The sequence below is a fragment of the Triturus cristatus genome, chromosome 7 (genome assembly GCF_964204655.1).
Source record: "Triturus cristatus chromosome 7, aTriCri1.1, whole genome shotgun sequence".
In the NCBI taxonomy this organism is placed as follows: domain Eukaryota; kingdom Metazoa; phylum Chordata; class Amphibia; order Caudata; family Salamandridae; genus Triturus; species Triturus cristatus.
Genome location: NC_140590.1, coordinates 1,743,562,141 through 1,743,586,469, shown reverse-complemented (window position 1 = coordinate 1,743,586,469; position 24,329 = coordinate 1,743,562,141). Strand labels below are relative to the sequence as shown.

The 24,329-nt window shown below is 45.9% G+C and overlaps 1 protein-coding gene across 2 annotated transcripts in view; it reads right to left on the bottom strand.

The window, feature by feature from the left end:
• Positions 1 to 3,500: 3,500 nt before the first annotated feature.
• The window catches only part of LOC146812977 (C-type lectin domain family 2 member B-like), a 189,075-nt gene continuing 168,246 nt past the window's right edge, over positions 3,501 to 24,329 (bottom strand). The window contains exons 5-6 of one of the 2 annotated variants that reach the window (XM_085619999.1): positions 13,128 to 13,164; positions 3,501 to 11,970 (exon numbers count right to left, since the gene is read on the bottom strand). In XM_085619999.1, the coding sequence (XP_085476125.1) occupies positions 11,959 to 11,970; positions 13,128 to 13,164 (49 nt within the window). In that variant the 3' untranslated portion in view covers positions 3,501 to 11,958. The remainder of the gene's footprint in view (positions 11,971 to 13,127; positions 13,165 to 24,329) is intronic. The other variant, XM_085619998.1, reaches the window with a different exon arrangement.

Sequence of the window (24,329 nt, the reverse complement as noted above, 5' to 3'; positions counted from 1 at the left end):
GCTGTAACAGTTCCCAATAGACATACAAGTGAAATCCACACTGATCCGGAGAGAACAGTGGGTGCGAGAGATCAGGGAATGGCACAAAGAGATGGGAATAATATGAGTGGGTTTAAAGGGAATAGTAGAAGAAATTCAAACACGAAAGGAGAGTTGGACAGAGTGACTAAAACCCGAAAAAGAGGTTCACAAATGTATTCGAGAAGGATGTTTCAGATTCAAAGGCCGTTGTCACAGTCATCATATATTAATACTTGACAAGGGGAAACCCGTGAGGTAGGAAGGACCCAGGGTACTTACTAGTTTGAAAAACAGGAGGTCCTTCAAAAACAATACAATAAGCGATAAATATAGACCAGAATCGGCTCTATATAATTTGTACAATGCCCAGCCGGACATTGAGGTTTTAATGATCAATAAAAGTAATTTTTAAACATGCGTTAGAATGTAGAGTGGGACACAGTCCTGTGTCCTTACACACTAAACAAAAGGTACAGACAGTCAAACATATAGAACATTTATCAGGCTGAAGAGCGAAGCTTGTAGCCAATACGAGATACAAGGGCAAGCTTTCATGAAGGTACAGTCTCATGCACAATTTTTAACATATGCGTTTAACATGCATGTTTGTACATGGGGTCGACGACGTTTCGATCTATTCAACCAATACATAGATCATCATCAGGACTAGAGAGAATAGAAGCCTGAAAGTACAAATCCCGAAACGGAGACGAATAACTCCTAGAATTAATTAACACAGATCCAGATGAGGAAGTAGTTGCGGGGATCAACCGGCCCGGACAATTCCATGTGATGGCACAGCTGAAAACACTTGTTCGCCGTGGCGTGTGGGGGGAAGCTAAGAGATAAAGCCACTTCCCAGCGTAGCGGCTTGACAATCCAAGGTCCGCCAGCAACAAGGGGAACTGCAGTTCCCCTTGTTGCTGGTGGACCTTGGATTGTCCGGATGATGATCTATGTATTGGTTGAATAGATCGAAACGTCGTCGACCCCATGTACAAACATGCATGTTAAACGCATATGTTAAAAATTGTGCATGAGACTGTACCTTCATGAAAGCTTGCCCTTGTATCTCGTATTGGCTACAAGCTTCGCTCTTCAGCCTGATAAATGTTCTATATGTTTGACTGTCTGTACCTTTTGTTTAGTGTGTAAGGACACAGGACTGTGTCCCACTCTACATTCTAACGTATGTTTAAAAATTACTTTTATTGATCATTAAAACCTCAATGTCCGGCTGGGCATTGTACAAATTATATAGAGCCGATTCTGGTCTATATTTATCGCTTATTGTATTGTTTTTGAAGGACCTCCTGTTTTTCAAACTAGTTGTCACAGTCATCGGCAGGGTCAAAGACAGGTAGAGGTAGTGAGGGATTAGAGGTCAGGACAAAATACATCCTTCGGACCTTCCCGATAATTACTTGATTGGATCAGGGAAATTGCACCTGGTTGTAGCATACAGAGTAATTTTTCTCTGGCTTTGGGCATAGATGTGAGCAGATTGAAGGTGGTAATAGAAGAAATGATATTGGGAACTATAAATCCAGAGAGATTAGGAAAATATTGGGATGAAGAACTACTCTTTGGTTGAAGAATATTACCCGGAAAGTGGAAAAAACACAAGAGATTTGCTGAGATTGCACAAAAATACGAGGTTGACATAGAGAAGTCCAAGGCTTTACAAAAAACTAAAATCGATTGGATTTTAGTGACAAGGATTTAGAGAGTTTGAATGTCTCAGGAAAATAATTAAAAATTAAAGAGTTGATTTACACCAAGGCGTTGGGGTGAAGTGGATTGATGGGAAGGCAGATGGACTAAAAGGAAAGAGGAAGCAATAGTGCCTTTGTCTCTGTATCCTGTGAGGGAGGCAGAAACGGGGAAAGCTAATTTAACGGTATATACTATCAGAGAGGTACCAGGAGGAGGGTATGTTCATGCTCCATGGACAAGACAGTATATATTGTCATTCACAAATGATATTCCCAGGTTGAGATAAAAACCTGTTGAATGGTAGAAGCAAGTGGAAAGGTTTGTAAAGGTTTTGTGGAAAGGTTTAGATGACTTGTTTGACACTGTAGTCCATGCAGATTTGTGGGTTGAATGCAAAATTACTATCAATTGGCCAAAAGAGTAATATCCGAGAGGTCCAAAAACAGGAGCCCCCATCAGATGAAGTCATGAAAAAATATAGTCAGATTATTACCTATCTGCAATGGAAAATGTTGCCAAAAGGGGTGGGGTGAAAATAGAAAGGACTACAAGAGTTGAGTCAGTTCATGCATACTATAAACGACTTTTACAGGCCTTCAAACAGTACAGCGGGATTGAGAAGGTCTCTGAGAAAGATATGGGACATTTTTGTATATTTAGGCCAGGAATAAGTGCTATGATTCAGGGAGGAATAGGAATGATTAGTGAGACAATACGTCATGCATGTAAAATGCCCTTTTGTAGATGGTTCGACTAATTACTGTCCTCTTTACCTTTCCATGTAGCAAAGCAGCATCTGTTGACCCATTAATGAATCTTCTGTTAACATAAATCTGCATGGCAGCCACACAGAAATCAATACACAGTTTTTCCAAGACTTATTGCTTGGATGGTGATCCAGCAATGACACTTTATTAGGTTGGGCACATTAACAAATCATTTTAGTTAGGGAGATTCGGAGATCCTTGTTATAATATTTGTACATTTAACTCTGCTTATAGCTTTGTTTTGACATATGTAGTTTAAGGATATGCTTATTACTGTATTCTAAGTTTATGACTATCAGTGAGGATCACAAGATGCAGGATGTAGTCCTATTTCTCATGAACAATCCTCCCGCCTCCCCAGTTGTCATCACAACTATTATTGTGCCCAGTATCATACATCTCATATTTACATTAAAAACGAACCGAGGCCGTGAGGCTAACTGCCTGTATATTGCAGCTGGTAAGGAGAGCGGTTGGTTTATTTCCCTGTGCAGCTTGTGCACTCCTGACCAGGTAGACACCATTCCCTTCTTTCTCCCCTCACTGTATGTAGGTTATAGGCGATATTGGATAGAGTTCAGTATTGCCCTCAGTCTGGTGCTGCAAAGTAATACTAAAGGATACAATTTTTCTGGTTTACAAAAATGCAGTAAAAGCTGGCTTGTGTTGCTGATCACGGAGGTATCACCAAATTAGAGCCATTAAGGTGTTCACTACCATCTAGAGATAGACTCTAAATATTTAAAAGAAAGTGTTTGAGGTACCCGCAAATGGGGTGGGAATATTCTAAGTGTATGACTTCAATGAAGACACCTTTGATGCAGAACTTGTATTAAAAGTAAATAACATTTACTTCTGTCACCCATACTTAGCTACATCTAAGTATGTAATCAGCCACTGGTGTCATCAAGAGCACAATCGTTGCTGGCCCAAAATACAGAGGTGAACTGATGAGCACAACGAAGTCTGTAGCACTACAATCAACACATTACATAATTGCTTGATCAACGTTTATTGACATATTACGAGTGCAACAAGAATTTAATCTGCAGACAACAAAAACCCACCCAATATAAACAATACCAATTTGGGTGAGAATAACATACAGAGACTCCAAAAACACTTCAACATGATTTATATGAACAGAAGATTAATGAAACCGAATTAGCAAAATATCACAAATTGGATTTCCAAGATGTACTGTATTGGGTACTTGTCAATGTTTAAAACCAACTTCTCATATATAATGTTAAAGTATGCAAATATTGTATCTCTATAATTAAGAGCTAATAGAAAGATCACCTTTGGTTGACAGGTGAATGAATTGAAAACTTAAGTAGAGCTTGAGATTTCTATTGGATTATCACCAAATTAAAGGAATTGCTACCTACATAATTGGGAGCTACTTTATCTGACTTTTTAAATGGCAAGAATCTTATGCCACTAAAATATATCAATTAAAAAAATATTTTCCATTACTTGCCAAACAGCATGACAAAGTAAGTAGCCAAAGCAAGCACATACATTACAAATGACTATGTACTACCATAACACATAACATTATCAGTATAAAATGCCTATAAAATAGGAAGGAAACGAAATGGCCACAAGAGTCCTTGAATCCACTTATGCACTGCTCTTTAAATATGAATCCTTTTGATGAACCCCTACTCGTTATGAATTTTATATCCTTGAGTGCACCGTCTCTCATCCAATTTTAAAGAAGTTATTTCTAGATCATTAAATTCAAAATTCCTACTAATAATAACAAGTACAGCATATATTTCGCCTTCTTAGAGGCTCATCAGTGCAGTGTAGCTCCCTCGCAACGATTGCACTGAATTTTCATGGTCCCTACAGTGCTTTTCTACCCTTAGTCCATGTCAAACCTCCAATTAATTAGTACTAACATAGCACCACAAACGCTGGTGCTCATTGGGTTAACGGGAGGGAAGGTGTGACCTGGCTAGCCAAGGGAGATCAAATACCTACATATTGCCTGCAAAACATAAGAGTATGATGGCTACAAAGCAGTAAAGTAACACAAACATAACTTGCCTTTAAAGATCATAAATAGAGTGTGAAATAATCAGCCACAAGGCATGTTCAGACATCACTTAAGTCAAATAAATCCTTAAACAGGAATCTTCCAAAAAGAGCTGAATACGGAGATTGTGCTCTTTACAAAAGAACAGACACCCTCATGTCTCCTCCCTAAATGTACTGGACCCTTATTCCGAAGGAGCACTTCTGAAGTGAATCCTGCAACACATAAATTGGTCAATCCAATCCATGTCACAGACAATACACACAGCAGTTCCTGGGGCTCCAGATTCGATTTTGAAGCGGATATTGAGTATTTCTGATGTGGAAAATGTATCTAAAGGACATGGGCAAGTAAGGTAGGATTATACTCTCCCCCAGACTAACAAGCAACGTAAGTCGCTAGGAGAAGAAGGCAGATGACTACTCATTCAATACTTCAAACCCAGGTAGGATTGAGTAAGGCAATAAGCAATAACTGAGGCATGCCTTTAGTACTTACTACAAGTTGCACAACTACATTTTCAGTAACATGTCTTCTTTCAGATGTGCAACAGTTCAAGTACACTGTTATAAAACAAAGATCAATGCCCAGTAGAACAATTTACTTAACTTCAGTAATTCTCTTTCTGGTGGATACTCCATCTAATCTCACTCACTTCACCTTATCAATACTACCAGGTGCCAGAATGGATCTGGAGAATTTTCTCAGCAATTACCTCACATATTTGGTAGGTAGCATCGTGTGGCTCTGAAGCGGGATGATCCTGCCCTGGTAGCAATGTCTAGGCCCCGACATAGCCACAGCCTCCGCGTGCTGCTGTCAGTTTCTTTTTTACATCTAGCAGCGCCGTCGAAAGTTGAGCCCTTAGGAATCAAAGTGTGCCAGTGTGCTAATTTGTAGATTGGAATATTATTAGCATGACTAGAGGAGTCAAATCCATAGCACTGGGAGAATGGGGAGTCTGTGAGGAATCTGATGAGACAGAATGTCAATCAGAAAGAGCATTACCGAAGGTAAGTAACTTATTCTTCTGATGGATACTTCTAAACGCATGTTCCTCACCTTATTAATAGATACCAAAGCAGTCCCTTCCCAGGTGGACTCAGACCAGGAAAACATGCAGGACAGAGCGAGTAGAGCACCCCATGCATCAGACATGGCTATCCAAACAGTAGTACTCTGTGAATGTGTGAACTGACACCCATGTAGCAGCCTGGCAGATGTCAGAGACAGGCACACAACACATCAGCCCAGTGGTAACAGCCTTTGCTCTGCTGGAATGAACATGTGATTCTTCTGGACACTATTTCTTGGCCAATCTGTATCAGATTTTGATGAACAGGAAAATCTTTCTGGAGATAGTCCGCCTCTTGAAAGCTTTTTCTTTCTTCCCACCAGTGAAGGCCACAAATAACAGATAGGCCACCCAATGTTAATTGGTACGATCAATGTAAAGCCTCAGGGCTCTCTGAGTCCTTTATCTTTGGGTGGGTGTGGTGGAATGAAAAAAGCTGACAGGGTGATAGAGTGCTCAATATGGAAGAAAGGCTGCTTTGTCCTGAGAACTAGCTTGTCCGGGACAAAGGTGGAATACGGTTGCAGAACAGATCATGCTTGTAATTCACCTAAGGGATAAGCTAAATTTATTGCAGTGAGTTACGTTGTATTTACGGTGAGTAGTCGAGAGAACAGCGGGGCCTTGGCTCAAACGGAGTACACATGAGGAAAGTGAGAACCAAGTTGAGGTTCCACTGATGCCTCAAAAATGGTGTTGACCTGAACACCTTTGAGAAAGCGCATCACGGTAAGTGATTTAAATAATGATGACTGATTAGGTAAACATAACAAGGTTGAAAGAGGAGACATAACAGTATTATATCAGACAACTGTGCCTGTAGAGGTTGGAAATTTCAGGAAGAACACAAGACAACAACCCTTTCCCTGCGTCCAGCATAGGCTGTTTTAGTTGATAGACAATAGGCCGCCAAGACGATACTCACTACTTTGGTAGGGAGATCAAAAATAAACAACTGTCGATGCTCAAACCCCAAGCATGGTGGTGTGCGTTGTGCAGGCTCATCTGCAGGTCTCTGCCCTGCTGCTGTGACAGATCATGAAGGAACAGCTGGATCAGAGGACAGATGCCCATAGCCAGAGGTTCTGGGTACCACATTCTCCTCGCCGCATATCCGGAGCCGCTATGCTTATGCTTGGTCATTCCTGATCTACTTCAGAAACAAGGGCAGGAAAGGTACAGGCAGGAAGCTGTACAGATGTGCCGGACTCCAATCAAAACAAAGGGAATCTGAGCGATAACAGCCTTGGAACTCCATGTTCAAAACCATGGGCTGCACATTCTGATGGGGTGAAAATAATTGAGCCAGGGTTCTCTCTACTGCTGAAAGACACCCTGTGCCACCTCTGACTGCAGCCAGCATACATGATACTGTAGGCAACGCCAGCAGAGTTTGTCCCCGTGTTTAAAAATCCTGCCAGGTGCTGTATGATCGTGGAGGTGCCCTAAAAAATGTTTGAAGACACAGATCCTCTTGGAAGCAGACCGACAACCCAACTTCACCCTATGTTTGCAGTATCCCATGGCAGTTGTGCAGCCTGTGAGATGTTACCCCTTGATGGACAGTAGGAATGCTTTCAATGCCAAGTGAATCGACTTCAGCTCAAAAAAGCTGAAGTGTAGCTGGTTTCCACTAAAGACAAGAGGCCAGCAACAATTTGCCATCACAATAGTTAGCTCAGGGGGTAGGGAAATGGATCTGCCACTGGTCTAACGGCCACTACTGCTGATCTTTTGCAGTTGCCTCCAACACCTAAATGGAATCTGAAGAATTCCACTGGTGTTAAGGCCACTGAAACTTCAGAAACTTTTGCAGAGCCTGCATGTGCCACCTGGAGTGGACCACAAGCAGGATTCAGGAGGACAAGAAACCTCAGAGCCTCTCTCAGTGAGTCCCAGGTCAAAGGCTGAAACATTGGGATCATAACCCAAACGTCTTGGATTCATTGAGACAGAGGGAAGGCCCAGAAGACAACCATGTCTAGGAGGGCTCTTATGAAAAGGACCAGCTGTGAAGGAGTCCGGTATGATTCAGTACATTGATGGAGAACCCTAGCAATGTCAAAAGGTTGTTTTTTGTATGGAGGGTGTCCACAAGTCTTTGAGGCATGCCAGATTTCAGCAACCAGTTATCGAGGTATGGGGAGACTGGCATTCCCAACCTCCAAAATGTGCGCAGTGACCACCACCATCAGTTTTGTAAACAACGAGGTGTACTGGTAAGGCCAAAGGGGAGCACTGAAAGCGCATGGCCTACGTGAAATTGCAGGTAACACCTGTGGGACTGCAGGATGGGAATGTGGAAACAGGCGTCCCGCAGATCCTGTGCAATCATCTGGTCTCCTGGATCAAGGTCAGGCAGACCTTTGGCAATTTTGAACTTCTCCTTCATGAGGAAGGAGGTCAGCAAGTGAGGACTTAAGAGGCATCTGCCCTTCTTAGGTGCCAAGAAGAAACTGGAGGAACAACCAGTCACAGCTTCTAGTCCACATAATCCCTCTATGGCTCCCTTATCCAAGCGATCTTGAAGTCTACTTGCAGAAAGGAGAAATGGTCCTCTGGAAGGTGTAGTTATGTAGGAGGCATGTTAGGTGACTAGGAAATGAAAGTGAGGGCATATCCATTTTGGACATTTGGGAGCACTCATCGGTCCCATGTAAGGCCCTGGCACACGTGCAGGTAAAAGGCGAGCCTACTTCCTACAAGGGTGACCGTATGCTGCAAGGGCAAATTAAATTGGTTTTTGCAGTGGCTGCGGAGGGAGGGCCAAGTTATTGGGCAGTCTGTTGCCTCTGGGTGTCTGGAAACCGTCAGCCAGACCCCCACCCAGCCTCTGCCTCAAAGGGGGTGGGGTGTCTGCTATTGCTGAGTCAAAGTCTGGTGTGGCCTCTGCTAAAAATCCTACTCCTAAGGCTCAAAAGGGGCTAATTTGTAGGATAACAGCAGTGTAGGCAGTGCCAATCCAATGGAGCACACTGTTAAATTACTCTTTGAAGTGCTCCAGCGCTGAATCCACTGTGTCTCCAAAGAGACCTGTGCCACAAAATAATATGTCCATGAGGGATTGTTATAAATCACTTAAGAATCCTGTGGCCCCAATCCAAGTGTGAAGCCAAAGCACTACTTGTCTGGACTGTCCTACCCAAGCAGTCTGTATTGTCCGAGCCCAAGCAAAGCACATACTTTGCTGATTCTTGACCATTGCATTTGATCCGCTAAAGGTTTGTCCAGAGGTGCTCCGGGACTGCTGTAAAAATCTCTGCCACATTGTCCCACAAAGCATGCGAGTAGCAACCCAGGCGGCAGCTTAAATTAATGAAACATAGGGCAAGGCTAGCAGAGGAGAACAAATATTTTGTGAACCTCTCCCTGCGCTTTTAGTCTCTATCTGGCACAGTGGTGAGAAACGCATTGGAGTTACGCCTGCTGCTAGAAGCCTGAACTACCAGGCTGCCTGGTGTGGGATGTTGCAAAAAAAGGCAGGATTTTCCAGAGCAGGTCTGTGTCTCCTCACTGTCAATTAACTGGTGCGCAAGATCATGGCTTCACCCAGGTTCCCAGCAGTATATCAGTGAGAGCTTTAGTAAAAGGCTCCTATGAGGTCTGCCCTCTCTGCAGGACCTATGAGAGGACATTGGCCTTGACCTCCGTGATAGGCAGGTAGTTCGAGAAGGTTTACTGCCTTCTTGATCAACACTGCAAAGGAGACAGACTCTTCTGTGGCTGTATCCTGAGTGTGAGATGGTAGGCCAGTGTCTGAGGAGGTACTGAGGCCACTGGCAACTTGGAGATCCAGAAACAAGTTATCATCAGAAACCAGTTAGCGTCATCATTGGGGTCAGGCAGGATATATCTAGTGGAAGACTCGGAATATTCTAAGTGACAAAATGGGTGCAACTTCGGTAGCTGTTGCAGCAGATTCACTTCTGGGTCTGAAAGGACTATCGGCTCCACCTCCTGCGACAGGTGACGCCTTGAGTTCAAACATAGTGTAGCGCCGTATGGGGCCTAGGATTGTGCCTTGGTCCTGGAGTCATGGTCAAGGGGCACAGAATGTAATAGATCCGGAGAGGGAAACCGAATGAAGGCCCCTTTTGGCACCTTAGGACCTAAAGGCAGTTCAAAGGGTAGGCAACTGAATATTTGCAGCGTGGCCTCTTTGCAGGCTGCAGAATCATTGAAGAACCCAGGAACTCAGATTAAATGGGTAATAAAGCCGAGATCAGTTCCAAAGTCCAAAACAGAGATCATATCTTAAAGGTTCAGTGAGCACCACACACTCCTCATGGCAGGATGAGGGGAAGCTGTGCCTTGATTTCTTGGGCTTCTTTGAATGGTGTCATGATTTTGAGATCGCTTGTGGGACTGACCCCAGGAAAGAGAATAAGTCTGTGACCTCGAAACCTCAACTGTTTGCTGCACAACGCAGAGGAGTACAAACACCAAAGACAGACCTCATGTGGTCTCTCATTGACATTTGTTTGTGGCAACCCGTGCATGGTTTGACTTGATCCCTTGCACACTGGAAAATTTTTGAAAATAGTAAAATTAAATTTTTGTCAGACAGAATTTGGGGGAGAGAGTTCCGGATCCACCTCGGAAGGTGGAGAAAGAAAGAATCTGACATCAGCGTGCATAGGTGGTGGCTATGTAGGGGTGCCAACATCACTTCTGGGGAAAGGCGGACCAGATGCACAACTGCACTGTACCAATCCCTAAGGGAATGGCTGAGAACATTTTACAGATCCAGACTGGCACCACAGGGTTTTCGAAAAGATGAGAAATTTGCAGTTAGAAGTATCCATCAGAAAATAACTTTCTAGAGGCTATGTTGTGGTGGAAGAAAAAAGTTTAGGATTATTTCTAATGAACTGGTGTATTTTGCAACAGGCTGTGTACCTTTTCATTAGACGATTATGTTTTTGGAACCAGTTTGTGACTGGTTTTAAAACATAGGTAGTTTTGCAATAAAGAAAGGCCACTAAGGGGATATCACTCTTGTTGTGCAGGAATATCTGTAATGAGCGTGCATCTACTGGTATAACAGATGCACTTTCATTACTGCTGAATGACAAGGGAGCTACCATGTTAAGGTGCCCCACTTAGTATTCTCTTTTACGCTGCAGAAACAAACTCCCACTGCAACACACAACTGTCCCTGACACACTGGCATAATAGCCCTGTGCATCATGAACATTTAAACATTTTCCTTCCATGGAAAGCCATGCCTAGTAAGGAAAAACAGCGATGTGTTCACCTGGCCCAAATGGCAGGAAAAGTGCCCAGCGAACCGGTCAGTCCAAAGGTGCACGGACTGACAGGTGAAGGGTTTCTGCCATTGGACCTCAATAGAAACCCAGTGGTTCCCCATCTTTAAATGGGATGGGGCAACAGTGAGGCTGAAGAGGAAGGAGTATTTGTGGTGGTGCTACTGTTCTGCTAAACTCTAAATGACTCCCATGTCCTTTCAGTTTCAGGCACTATAGTGCTCTAATGTTGTGCAGGAGAAAGGAAACAATTTACTCCATTTCCCACACAGGTAGAGAAGTGTCAAGAATACTCTGACGTTCTCAGTCTGACATTAACCACCAGACTGCACAAATGACACTGTACGACAGACAGACCAGCCTATCTAGTTTCAATGCAAACCTGTGGTTATTTCAAGAACACAGACTCTACCAGAAATCAGACTTGCTAAAAACAGGCAAAGCACAACCAAGAACAGTCTGAACAAACCTAGGGGCTTATTTACAAGTCCCTTGCGCCGCCGGCACATCACTTTTTCCTGTATTAATAAAAAAGACGCCCAGGTGTGCAAGGGACTTGTAAAAAAGCCCCCTAGTTCGGGGCAAAAGAAGTTTGAAACTATTTTTTTTTCTTCACACCAGCAGATAATCCTAGTAAAGATAAGCAATGGAACATCCAGTACAAATGGAGCAACTGCAAATATATGCACAGAATCCACAATCAGTTTTTCACATATTAGTAAGACTTAATATCCCAAAGTTAAGGATCTTAGGGAGGAGATAGTCATATATGGATTCTCATCATTTAAGAGAGATAAACTTGAATCTCCTTTAAGACGCAGAAATGGAAGACATCGATGATTTCTTTGGTGTGGCCTAAAAATAGACATGGTGTTCAAGACTGAACAGATGGCCAAACCACACCAACGTTTGCTCAATTATCCTACAGATCTCGAAGGTGGATAGCTGAAACCAATACATCCTCAATTCTTCCATTGCTTCTTGGTGCAAATCCAGTTCCTCTTGTTATAGCAGCGACCAGAGCCAACAGCTACCTCATTTAGGTATGCACAGTCTGAATCACCCTCAACAGCAAACCTGGAACAAAAACAAAATAAGAAAAGTTCATGTCAAACCAAATCATGTGACCACACTCCATTACTGTCTCAATTCTTGAGAATCATAACTGATAACAAAGAAATAGAAAAAAACAAGATAATCTTACATCCTGCTAGCAATTAATGAAGAGCACAGAATTGGGGGCTGGCAAAACATTTACAGTGAAGGAAAGAAGAGAAAAGACATTGGAAAACCACTGGTCAGACAGAGCAAATCATCCATATTTGAATTAGCTGTGGCCTTAAAATTGGCTGCAGGTTTGTTGGGGTTATGAAAGCTAGTGTTATTACTAACCGTCTGGATACTCAAATACGCTTTAACGTTCCGCCTCCACCTCTTTCCAATGAGAAGGTTGTTTCTCATCTCCCCACTGCCTAGCCTTTAAGGCCTGAGGTGGAGCAGCCACATGCAGATTCATATTCCCTTGAAGATGGACAAAGTCATAACCCGGAGCAGTGAAATAAGGTCTATTATCATCCATGTTTGGTGAGGACTCCCACCCAAAATTCAGCTGGCGCTGGGCAGATTGCAAAGAAGTGTATCCTATTTAGGGACGCTCTAGAACATCTGGTGCACTGAAAATCTTTTGCCATTTCACTTTTCTAGATGGAGAGATCAGATAATCATAAAATAAAAAATATGCAGTAATGTTGAGCTTTGTTGCAGCTCCTGGGAATGTGACAGACAACACCTGCTTTTGTTATTTTCTTGCCATTCCCTTCCAATCAGTTACCAGTCCATAGTTGTGTATCACCAAGTCTGCCGTTGAGCAGACAGATCTAAAAGTATAACCTAGATGGAATTTATGTAGCAAGAATAAGATTCATAAATGAAATGCCTTGATAGCATTTGTATGTTGAGAGCGAATATTTTAAAAAGTATTCCCTGAACAGGTTACATTCAGCCTTTATTTGCTCAAATGATTTGAGATTCAGATCTCTGTAACTTAGACCAAAATAGAACAAGAATAGCTACTGTGCAGCTAATGTGACCATGTTCCCTTATGATCTGAAATTTCACGTTGGTATGTGCTTTGAATGGATGTGAAGGCATGAGTATGCTCATTCCCAGAGGACCCGCCTTAGTAGCCTTCGACTGGTCATAGGCAGCAAAGACCGAATGATTTAGTTACTAACCTGTATAGAAACATTTTCAACAGGAGTATCTTTGATGCTAAAAAAAATAAATATGAATTATCATCTTTACAGTCAACAAAGCAATCATTTGGGTTTGGAGCCCACCCATTGCTTCCCATTGGTTGGCTTCATTGTCACTCTCTTTTCATTAGCATATGTGGGCTATCCTTCCTTTTCTCGTGTTTGTCCCTCCCCTGGAGCATGGATGCATCACTGTGTCCTTCAACTGTTTTGTTTTGACAGGTCCTACTTTTTTGTCTTCTTTAAGCAGTCTCTGAGAGTGCATACGTTTTCCCCAGGTCTTCCTTTCATGCTTGTTTATGCCTCTCTATGCTGCTCTAACACCTGTGTGCTTCTACGTTGCCCCCAATGCATAATGTTCTTGCACTCTGCACCTATTACTTTCTCCCGCCCATTTGCTTCCCCTGTGCCCCACATTTTTCTCCCTCTCTTATTTTGCCCATGCCCTCCATGATGTTTCTCTCCCATCCTCGACCTCAATGTTGCTTCCCCCTCCCATGCACACCTGATGATGCAAACATTTGTCCTAGCTTAGGTAAGCACCATATTCCTGACCCGGTTTTGTGATTAAAAACTGCAGCAGGACTATGAATAAAACTGCACAAGTGAGTTACGAGCGCGGTGTCAGGGGGCATTATTCTTTCATTTTCTTCAGAGAGAGAGAGAGAAAAGAGGAGAGAGGAAAGAGGAGAGAGAAAAGAGGAGAAAGAAAAGAGGAGAGAGAGAAAAGAGGAGAGAGAGTGGAGGGAGTGAGAGTGGAGAGAGTGAGAGTGGAGAGAGTGAGTGAGTGGAGAGAGAGAGTGAGAGTGGAGAGAGAGAGTGAGAGTGGAGAGAGTGAGTGAGTGGAGAGAGAGAGTGAGTGGAGAGAGAGAGTGAGTGGAGAGAGAGAGTGAGTGGAGAGAGAGAGAGTGAGTGTAGAGAGAGCGAGAGAGTGAGTGGAGAGAGAGAGTGAGTGGAGAGAGAGAGTGAGTGAGTGGAGAGAGAGTGAGTGAGTGGCGAGAGAGTGAGTGAGTGAGTGGAGAGAGAGTGAGTGAGTGAGTGGAGAGAGAGTGAGTGAGTGGAGAGAGAGTGAGTGAGTGGCGAGAGAGTGAGTGAGTGGAGAGAGAGTGAGTGAGTGAGTGGAGAGAGAGTGAGTGAGTGAGTGGAGAGAGAGTGAGTGAGTGAGTGGAGAGAGAGTGAGTGAGTGGAGAGAGAGTGAGTGAGTGGAGAGAGAGTGAGTGAGTGGAGAGAGAGTGAGTGAGTGGAGAGAGAGTGAGTGAGTGGAGAGAAAGTGAGTGAGTGGAGAGTGGAGAGTGGAGAGAGAGAGAGGAGAGAGACAGAGGAGAGAGACAGAGGAGAGAGAGGGAGAGAGAGAGAGAGAGAGACTGTGGAGAGAGAGTATAGAGAGAGGGAGACAGAGCGAGAGACAGACTGACAGAGCGAGAGAGAGGTAAACTGCCAGAGGGAGACTGGGAGAGAGAGAGGGAGAGAGGCTGAGAGAGAGAGAGAGAGAGAGAGAGAGAGAGAGAGAGAGAGGCTGAGAGAGAGAGAGAGAGAGGCTGAGAGAGAGAGAGAGAGAGGCTGAGAGAGAGAGAGAGAGAGGCTGAGAGAGAGAGGCTGAGAGAGAGAGGCTGAGAGAGAGAGAGAGAGAGAGAGAGGCTGAGAGAGAGAGAGAGAGAGAGAGAGAGAGAGAGAGAGAGAGAGAGAGAGAGAGAGAGAGAGAGAGAGAGAGAGAGAGAGAGAGAGAATGACAGAGAGAGAGAGACTATGATGGAATTGGGGTCAAAGTGTTTACAAAGCTATGCAATGCCTCTTAAGATTGCTATTGTCTGCTAATAAAAATGTATTATCAAAATGTGCTCTTTGCAGTTACATCTGCTTTTGAAATACAGCATTGTCACATTTTCTAATGTTCTGAAACCGGTTTGATTTTTATTACTCTAGCCCCCCCCCCCCCCCCCCCCCCAGTGACCCCGGCCCCCTTAGACCCCACCCCCACCGGTGCGGCCCTCAGCCACAAACCACATTGTAATTTTGGCCCAGACAGAAAGTTTGAGAGTACCCATGATCTACACATTCCATATGGGGCAATTTCTCCAGCGACCTGCTTCGGCCCACACATCCAAAGTTCCAGACAATCTATAATATACACAGACTAACACTATCGTTAGTTTTGACATTCACGATCTATTGATTGAATTTTCTTGCCCTAGATACATATCTATAACAATAAGGAGTGAGCCAATCGGTGACAGTGGGTACCAGAGTCACATTGACAACGTCTCCTGCGGACATCACTGTGGTGGCTCATCTTGTGGGCACTCTACAGCGGTACTCACCTGTGTCTTTTATGCTTTCTGATCCACAAACGCAATTGTTTTTGCATTTTTATGCGCTCTCTTTGTGCCTTTTTCTATATGGTTGGGGTGCGACTACATGGGTCCAGGACTAAGGGACATCACTGGGGGGGATCTCTGCCTGCTCTACCAGATTTTGAATCTTCTCCTTTCCCCTCCCTGCAGGTCGGACCCAGAATGATGCACACAGTAGGTAGCACCCAGGGGCACCAACACAGTGTGGGGTGGTTTGTCCACCTAATATATGTTTTTTGTCCTGATGAAGCCCCACGGATCCCTAGGACCAGTTTAGGTGCAAAACAAGTTGACTCTTTAGGTTTCGCCTAGGCAGCGCATGAGCTGTCTCGGCGAGAGATGCTGTATACACAATAGTGGGGGAATGCTCCGCCCGCTTTCAGGCCATAAATCTGATTGGTTACAATGAAAAATCCTGCATTTCCATTGGTTGTTGCTGTCTTAGTCCCGCCTCCTGACTGCCATGGCGTCATTTTTAGGTCTCGCCTGAGCCAGCGCTTTAGCGCTGCTCTGGCGAGAGCTATAGAAAGAGGCATTTGGAAGTGCAAACTGGTGCTTCTTTGAGGCCTCCAGCTACAGTGCATGTGCGCCGGGCGCGCGCACCATTTGTCATCCATCCGATCACTTTCGCGGCTGCTTTGATGTTCTGAGTGAGCCACGCAGCCACTGAGAACATCAAATCTGACGCGAAAGTGCACACCATGCTACCCCCTCCCTTATCCCACTTCCTGCTACACACACGCACGCACCACTCCCGGGTGATCGCTGCGAAAGCGGCCAACGCTTGTTTTAAATTTTATGTCAAAACCTCTAGGTTTCTGCTTAGGAAGCATCTGTTCGTAATAGTTCAAGATTTTACACGCACCTTTATTTAAAAACTGCGCTGAACTATTAGGAACAGATGCTTCCTAAGCAGAAACCTAGAGGTTTTGACATAAAATTTAAAAAGAACCTAAAAATGAAAGTCGTCGACAGCAGAGCTGATGTTTGCGGTGTCTGCCCTTTTTGGTGACATTTGTTTTCCACGTTTCCGTGATGAGGCCAGCGGGATTGCGCACACTTTCTACATGGTGGCCGCGTGCGCAGCGCGTGAGCGTCCCCATAAAAGTAATGGCTTCCGTGGAGCCAGCCCTGCTCGGCCATCTTCCGAGGCGCACAGCCTGGCGCGCGCTTCTGATCTAATTTCCATCTCTGATGGCGCTGTTTACGTTGTAGGAACCTAGCCTGTTGATCGGCATCTTTTCTGGGTGATAAAATCGAACGACTGCCCGATTACTGTCTAGTCGGAAGTTTGTGTACAGTGGCTTTTTGAAATTGTCGTTTTCGTGTTTTGGACATTATCTGCCACGAAACAGCAATACTAAGGGGGTAAGGCTGGTGACCGGGCTAGAGTTTAACATATTTGGCTCAAAACGGCAGAAGCTTTGGTTTTCCAGTTACTAGTATTGTATTTTACCATCTATCGTGCAGTTAATGGTGCATTTATTAGGTCTCGACCTTGCTCTCGCGTAAGTGATCGCAAAGCGAGACTATAGAAAGCGGGTTTGAAAAGTGCTCCCAAAAAGCGGATTGCATTGCTAGCACGCGCACAATCACGTGCATCGTGCCGCCATGCAATCCGCGTTTTGGGAGCACTTCAAAGGGTCCGCTCCCCGCCTGGAATGCGCTCCCCCGCCCCCAAGCGCGCGCGCGCCACGCTCCGCCGGGCTTGTTTTTCTTTTTTTATATAGCGGGAACTCGATCCCAAGATATCAGAGCGCATTACAAGAGTACCAGTTGCGTTACAGATGGACATTATGTAGATAATGTGATTTTTTTTCCCCCGAATCACTGGATGCTTGAACCTCCAGCCAGACACAGCTTCAAAGACAGCCCGGATAACTGAGCACACCAATCATCATACTTTGACTGTACAACACACGGCCCGCTCGCGCTTTACAGGGATAACTAACTACATCATTATACTTTCACCGCACACGACGCTGTATGCAGATCATATGATCAGACTTTCACTGCACTTGGTGCTGTGGCGGATTATTGATCATGATCACACTTTCACTGCACTCTGCACTTAGCACTGCCAAGTGCCACGTATCATATTTTAGAAAAATGCATTTTAGTGCAGATCTCCGTATCACTGCACTGAAATGCCATGTCGCGCCACTTTTATATCGCTTTTCTGCCTTCAAGTTGCTCCAGGTGCTCTCGCATGACAGTGTGCCAGCCAGCGAGAGGTCCTCTGTCTGAGGCGGAGAAGAGGCGAAGTGCTAGCAGCGATCTCCGTGGGTTTTGGCTGGATGTAGTTTCAATGAGTAATTCATCAATCAGATCTACCTGAAGTTAGAATATACCGTGCTTTTATTAGATCCCGTTACAGCATCACGTCTGGCTGTTCTTTTAAATAATGCTGCGGCGCTGGAAGCATGTTTTTATATGCATATGGTTATGAGCACACAGCAAACGTGTGTGAAGCTATTCTTGTTCTGGTCATTTTACACAATAATTTCTGAAATGTATCTCATTACATAGGCATAACTAGCACCTACTCGTGCTAAAGTGTCACTCGTAAAACGTGATTGTCGCATACAGACACACACAAAACATGGAAATGTCACACATAAGCAGTCTCAACACTACAGCTATGGGCGCTGTATGCAGATCACGGATCACACCTTCACTCCTGAGCCGTGATGCGCTTGGCGCTGCACACGGTGCAATGCCCCCTGGCCGGTGCAATGCCCTCCTCACCCCCACAGTGTTTTTTTCTTCTAACAGTTCTACAATGGGCGAACTCGACACAAAGGTATCAGAGTGCTTTACATGAGCTCCAGTTGTCTTACAGACGGACACATTCATTTTAGGCACCGGGAGATGAAGTGATTTGCCCAGAATCATGGGATGTCAGAGCCTCCCACCAGACTCGAACCCAGTTTCCCAGCTTCAAAGTTGGCAGCTCTGGTTGTTAAGCCGCACCCCCTCCCCCGTCCCTTGCACAGGAGCACTGCTTCCACGACCCTATCCTTCCCAACCCTTCCTGCTATGCAGCGGTCCCTCCCCCTCCGATTCCCGATGTCCCTTGCCAATGCTTGTTCTGTGGTACTGTCGCGGGGCAGTATGCCGAATTCTACTCATGCCTAGGGAGTTTGCCATTGATGCCCCCTGCTGTTCTGAGGCCACTGTGATAAATATCGCGGCTTATTTACAAGCCCCTTGCACCGCTGGTGTGTCACTTTTAACATGGGGTAAAGTGACGTACAGGCGGCGCAAGGGGCTTGTAAATAAGCCTTTTTTAAAGTGCAAAAAAACACCTGAGCGTTCTACAGACAGGAGAACCCTTTTCTTACCGACCAGTCCATAAAGGCCTAGCCTGGCATTGCCGGACCTGGGTATTCAGCCGGGTGTGTAGTGTGGAGGCAGTTCACTCGCTTACTCACAGATTCTACTTCCGTAGGCTTTCTGTATAAACTTGACACTTTGCTCCTCCGAAAGCGAGCACATGTTACTGAGGGCTGGGGTGGTGCTGCTGTCTGTTTTTAGATCCAGCAGGCTGGTTGGATGGTTTTGATTCTTAGGAGTGTTTGTGTTGGTTTGTTTTGGTGTTGACGTAGTCTATATTGCAACAGTAAGGCTGGGATGCATCAGTGCCCTTGTTGTGTCCGCTCAGTGATCTGTATGCAGAAGTGGGTGTATCTTCTGTGCACCACAAGTGGGCGGCTGGTGGTTTGTATTACTGCATAGATTGGCTTCATGACATACACGTCCAACCAGACGCCGCCATTTTTACCTTCCGCGTGGGTGTTGCTGCCACTTCCTATTCTTGTGGCCAGGTAAATGGCAGCCTCTCCTCGTGTGTACTTCCAGTCACCAGCATCGCGTGTCGGTCCCGGGGAGGCACTGGGGCATGTCACGCATGCATAATCAGATGTGCCTCAGGCAACCGGTGAGCCTGTTTCTATGCTAGAGCTGTTTCTGAGGGTCACGTCTCAAACTCCAATTTCTGCTGTGGACACACGAGTGCAGATACCTAGAACAGACCCTTGGGGGACACCACATATGATTTTCCCTAACTAGGGTAGTGAAGGAGCAAATTATGAGCTGCCGGCTTAAGTCAGAAAGGGGGGGCAATGTCCATTACAGGATAGGCACAAGGGGACAGATTAACCAACATTATGCGCTGTATTTGCATCACAAAAGTGACATAAACCGGCATAAAATGTTTTTTTTGTTAGCTACTTTAAATTAATGTAAAGCAGTACAAAGCACTGCTTTGCCTTACTTAGGGGTATATTTAATAACATTTTGTGCTGTTTTGTGACACAAATCGATGCAAAATCTTTTTTCCCCCAATTTACATTGTAGTGCAAAACTTGATTTGCGCTGGAAAGCCACTTGAAAATAACACAAAGCAGTGTATTGCACTGCTTTGTATTAGTCAGCGCCAAAAGGGTGATCCATGGGATGTGCATGGGCGTTCCGATGCACCTACTCCTCATGGTTTTTCGATGCAAAACCATATCTACTAAAACAAGCATTTGCAATGCAATAGGTCTTGCATTTACGCGAGTTTGACCTATTGGCATTGTAAATGACAATGGCTTTTATTTATGTTTCAAAACCAAAATATAAATAAAAGGCAATGTCACTTACAATAAAAATAGCTCAAACTCTCGCAAATGCGAGACCTATTGCATTGCAAATGCTTGTTTCTACTAGCCACTCTGAATTATTTGTCGGCTCTAGTCACCTGACCTGGGTGAAAGGGCTGCACGTGCTCTTCTCCTGGGAAAGAGGCTGGACTCACTCTGAGAGCCCTGGTAATAGTAAACGAACGATCTGTGTTGTTGCTGAGGACTCCCTGCTCTGTTCTGCTTGTCTTGAGGAATGTGCTTCCTTGAGATAAGCACATGTTTTATGGGGTCCCTTTGCTCGACCCGAAGAATTCCTTGTCTTTGCTTTTGAAGTGTAGTGGGGGCGGGGGGTTTATGACCCCTCTATCCCTTTGCTTAGCAAACTTTTTCTCACATCTGGTGTCGCGTTAGAAGTTCTAGAGCCCAGATATTTACTGTTTGCGATAAACAAAAAAGGCTTGCATTTCTGTGAGTCCAAATAATTTCTGATGGCTTATTGCCTGTTTTCTCCGTTGATATGGGAAAACATTTTTGGGAGGCTACTCCTGTGAGAACTTGGATATTGTTGTAATATCCCTTAAATCCGGTTTCAAGTAAAGACAAGCATTTGCAATGCAATAGGTCTCGCATTTACACAACTTTAAGCTATTGGCATTGTAAATGAAAATGCCTTTTTTTTTTTAAACATAAATAAAAGGCATTGTCCTTTACAATGCCAATAGCTTAAACTCGCGTAAATGCGAGACCTATTGCATTGCAAATGCTTGTTCCCTTTTTCAGCCCCTTTACTTGGAAAACAGTTTTGTTTCCCTGTCTCTCCCTGTTCTCTCCCGCAGTCCGTAACTCTTTGTACCACAACTCCCCCCCCCCATCCCCCATCCCTTCCTGTTCGTGCCTTCTTTCATGCCGGCATTTGCATTTAAAATGCAATAGGTCTCCGGTAAATCTGAGTCCTATTGCATTTTCAATGCTTCTTGGTCGTGTGATTGGTTGATGAGGTCGCACTCTTTGTCTCGCATGCGTACGATGCCTTACATCGTACGCATGCGCAACAAAACCGTGCCCTTTTCCCAATTCGCCACTTGTTTGTGGTAAGTGTTCATTTTGCACACAGCTTATATACTGTGCAGCTGCCTGTGTTCGTCTCATGGACAGAACACATTGCCTAAATCCCAGCAAGCTCAGATTCATGCTTTTTTCGGTGCTCTTAAATGCAGCCGTGCTTTGACATGGTTTCGTGCCTGCGGGTCTCCGTGCGGTGCCTGGGGTTTAAAAACCACCCATGACTGCAAAAGACCAGGAAAAGCTGAGCCAGCAGATCCGACCCAATCGAGCAGCGTCTTCGGGACGCTCGCGCTGCGGTTAGTCCAGCGCTGCCAAGAATAGCTGTCTAAAGGCCTGTTTGGAGGACGACAGCTAGGACGTGGCTCTTTTTGTTTGTTTATGTTGCGGTCTGGTCACACGTGAGCCGCCGAGCCCCCACGCAGCGTCGACTCGGTGTAAGATTTGACACGTCACCTTTTGAGATCGGTGGGCACAGTTCGTCTTGGAAATAATATGGCGCCTTCTGTGTTAGCCTTTGTCTCTTTGGAAGGCCTCGCAAGCCCTGCTATCAGCGTGAATAATGTCTCTGCGCCTAAAGATACGGCCAGATAGGATTGGATCAGTATCTTTCACAAATGCCTGTCTATCACCCCCAGGGCTCCTCCCACAGACCCCACATCTACATTTCACGTACTCTCTAACGAAGTTACCCAAGCGGGGAGTTTATTTTTCCTGAACTGTATGTAAGTGAGATGCGGGCCCGGGGAGTTAACTGCTCGCATCTGTTAGGGTGTGTCGGTGTTAGCCGGCTTGTTTACATTCCAGGGCAGTGACATCACTAGCAGTAAGCAGGCTGTAAGCAAAGCACATGGTAAATGCATCTGAAGCAGATGGACGTTGACTGATTCACAGACTGAAGCCCACCCCATCTCAAGGCGCTCTCGCCTCTCCTCATCTAACGCAAAATAACCTGCCCCCTCTGGATGTGAAGGGGTCCCGAGACCCTTTGCCTCAAGATATTCCTACTCCTTCATAATCGTACTACTCTCTATCCGCAAAGAACATACGTTTACCCACAGCAGGGTTCTGGTCCACGGATGAACTTGGAGGCCCTCAGTTCTACCTTTATCCACTCCCTCAGTTGTATTAGCAGAGGTGTTGGGGCCACCCCAATTGTCCAAGGCCCTCAGTTGTAATTGTACTTGCATAGCGCTTACTACCGTGATGAGGCGTCGAAGTGCTTTTTCATCGAGTTGCACGCAACTCAGAAAGCCATAAAGGATTAGTGGTGAATTAGTATAGCGATGAATAGGGGTTCAGCCTGCTGCCGTGGTGTAAGGCCCTCCCTTGTACTGCCAGTGGGGCTTTGTTCTGCTGCATTGGTCTAATGCCATCCATTTTACCGACAGTGGGGGATTAGCCTGTTGCCATTATCAGAGGCTCTCGGTTGTACTTGCAACGGGGGTCTGCCGGTCCGGCCTGTTGCCCGTGTCCTCGCTGTGTTGTTTTGGCCGGCAGTGGTGACCGGCACCCTCGGATGTAGCAGCCAGTTTCTGGCCTGCTGCTGGTCTCCAATGCCCTAAGCTGCACTGACAGAGGGTCTAGATGGCTGGAAGTAGCTCAGGGCCTTTTTTTCGGGAGAGTGGGTGTTGTACGTTCTAGTGTTCCTGGATCATAGAGACGAGTGTCTCGTTGCCGTCTGTGTCACGTGACACCCCGTCCTATCAGGACGGGCGGCTCCGTGACGCGGAGGGGGACGAGACATTCGAAGGAGAGCGTTGGCGGCGAGTGTACATCGCCGCTCCTCGTGGGCCCTGTAATATAACTTATATGTGGATGTATTATCAATAAATCTACACGCTGTTATCACACCTTCACCAGCGTCCTCCCTGTTATTCTCGGCACAACAAATGGCGACGAGGGTTCTGGAAGCTGGGCCCACGAGTGTCTCTCCATGCCCTGCTGTCCTTGCCGGTTGAAGCGGAGCCCTCCCACGTGGGTGTCTGCTGCTGAAGCCCCTCCCTGCAGCCTCTAGTTCCCGTTTTGCTGCCTGCCTCGACCGTCTTCTGGCCATGTGCTCCTGCCTGCTGGTGCTGTTCCCGGGACGTTTCTGTGCTGGTGCTCCTCCCCCCCCTGGCCTTCCTGCAAGCTGCTGTCTCCGGCCCGGAGTGCCAGGTACTTTCTGTTGCTGCGGGGTCTCGCCTAGCGGTGCTTGCGCCCTGCTTGGTGCTCCTCCTTTGTGCTCACGTTCTGCCAGGCCTGGGGTGCTGCCGCTGCGTGGGGGTGCCTGCCTTCCGCGCCACGTCTGTGGGGAGTGTGCGTCGCTCACGATGGCGCACGGTGGCAACATCTGTGTCCCGCCTCTCTTCTTGGAGGTTCCCGGCAAGCCGTGCATGAAATGGAAGAGCTGGTTGAGGGCTTTCGAGAACTATATTGTCTCCATTGATGGCGCAGGGTACGCGGCGGAGCGGAAGAAGGCGCTGTTGTTCGGACTGCTGGGGAAGGCGGGGCAAGAGGTCTTCGACAGTTTGCCCATGTACGTGAATCCGCCTGGTGTTACCACTCAGCTCAATGTGTTCCAGGAGGCGGTGAAGAGGTTGGAGCTGCAGTATGCTGAAGAGACTAACATCATGGTGGGGCGCCACAAATTTGCTCTTCGTAAGCAGGATGAAGGGGAGACTATAGAGGAATATATTGCCTGCTTGCGCGTTCTGGCCCAAGACTGTGAATTTGCGGGCACGACGGACACTTACATCAGGGACCAGGTGGTGTTCTACTGCCACTCCAAGAAAGTGCAGGAACGATTACTGACATGCCGTGATCCTACGCTGCAGGAGGTGGTGGCGATTGCGAAGGCCATCGAGAGATCACTGGTGTCTGCAAAGGAACTTGCTAATACTAGCCACGCTGCCAATGTGTTTTATGTGCAGGACAGAAGCAAGTCCGTCCAGAGGCCTCCTGACAGAGGGGCGAATGATAAGGGGGCGGGTAGGAAGCCGCTCGCCTGCTTCAGGTGCGGAGCGCTGGATCACTTGGCGGACAGTAAGGCTTGCTCTGCACTTGGCAGGAAGTGTACTAAGTGCAAGAGGGTGGGCCACTTTGCTGCTGTATGCAAGACCAGGAAGTCAGCTAGCAGTGTGAAAGTGAGTTCTGTGAGC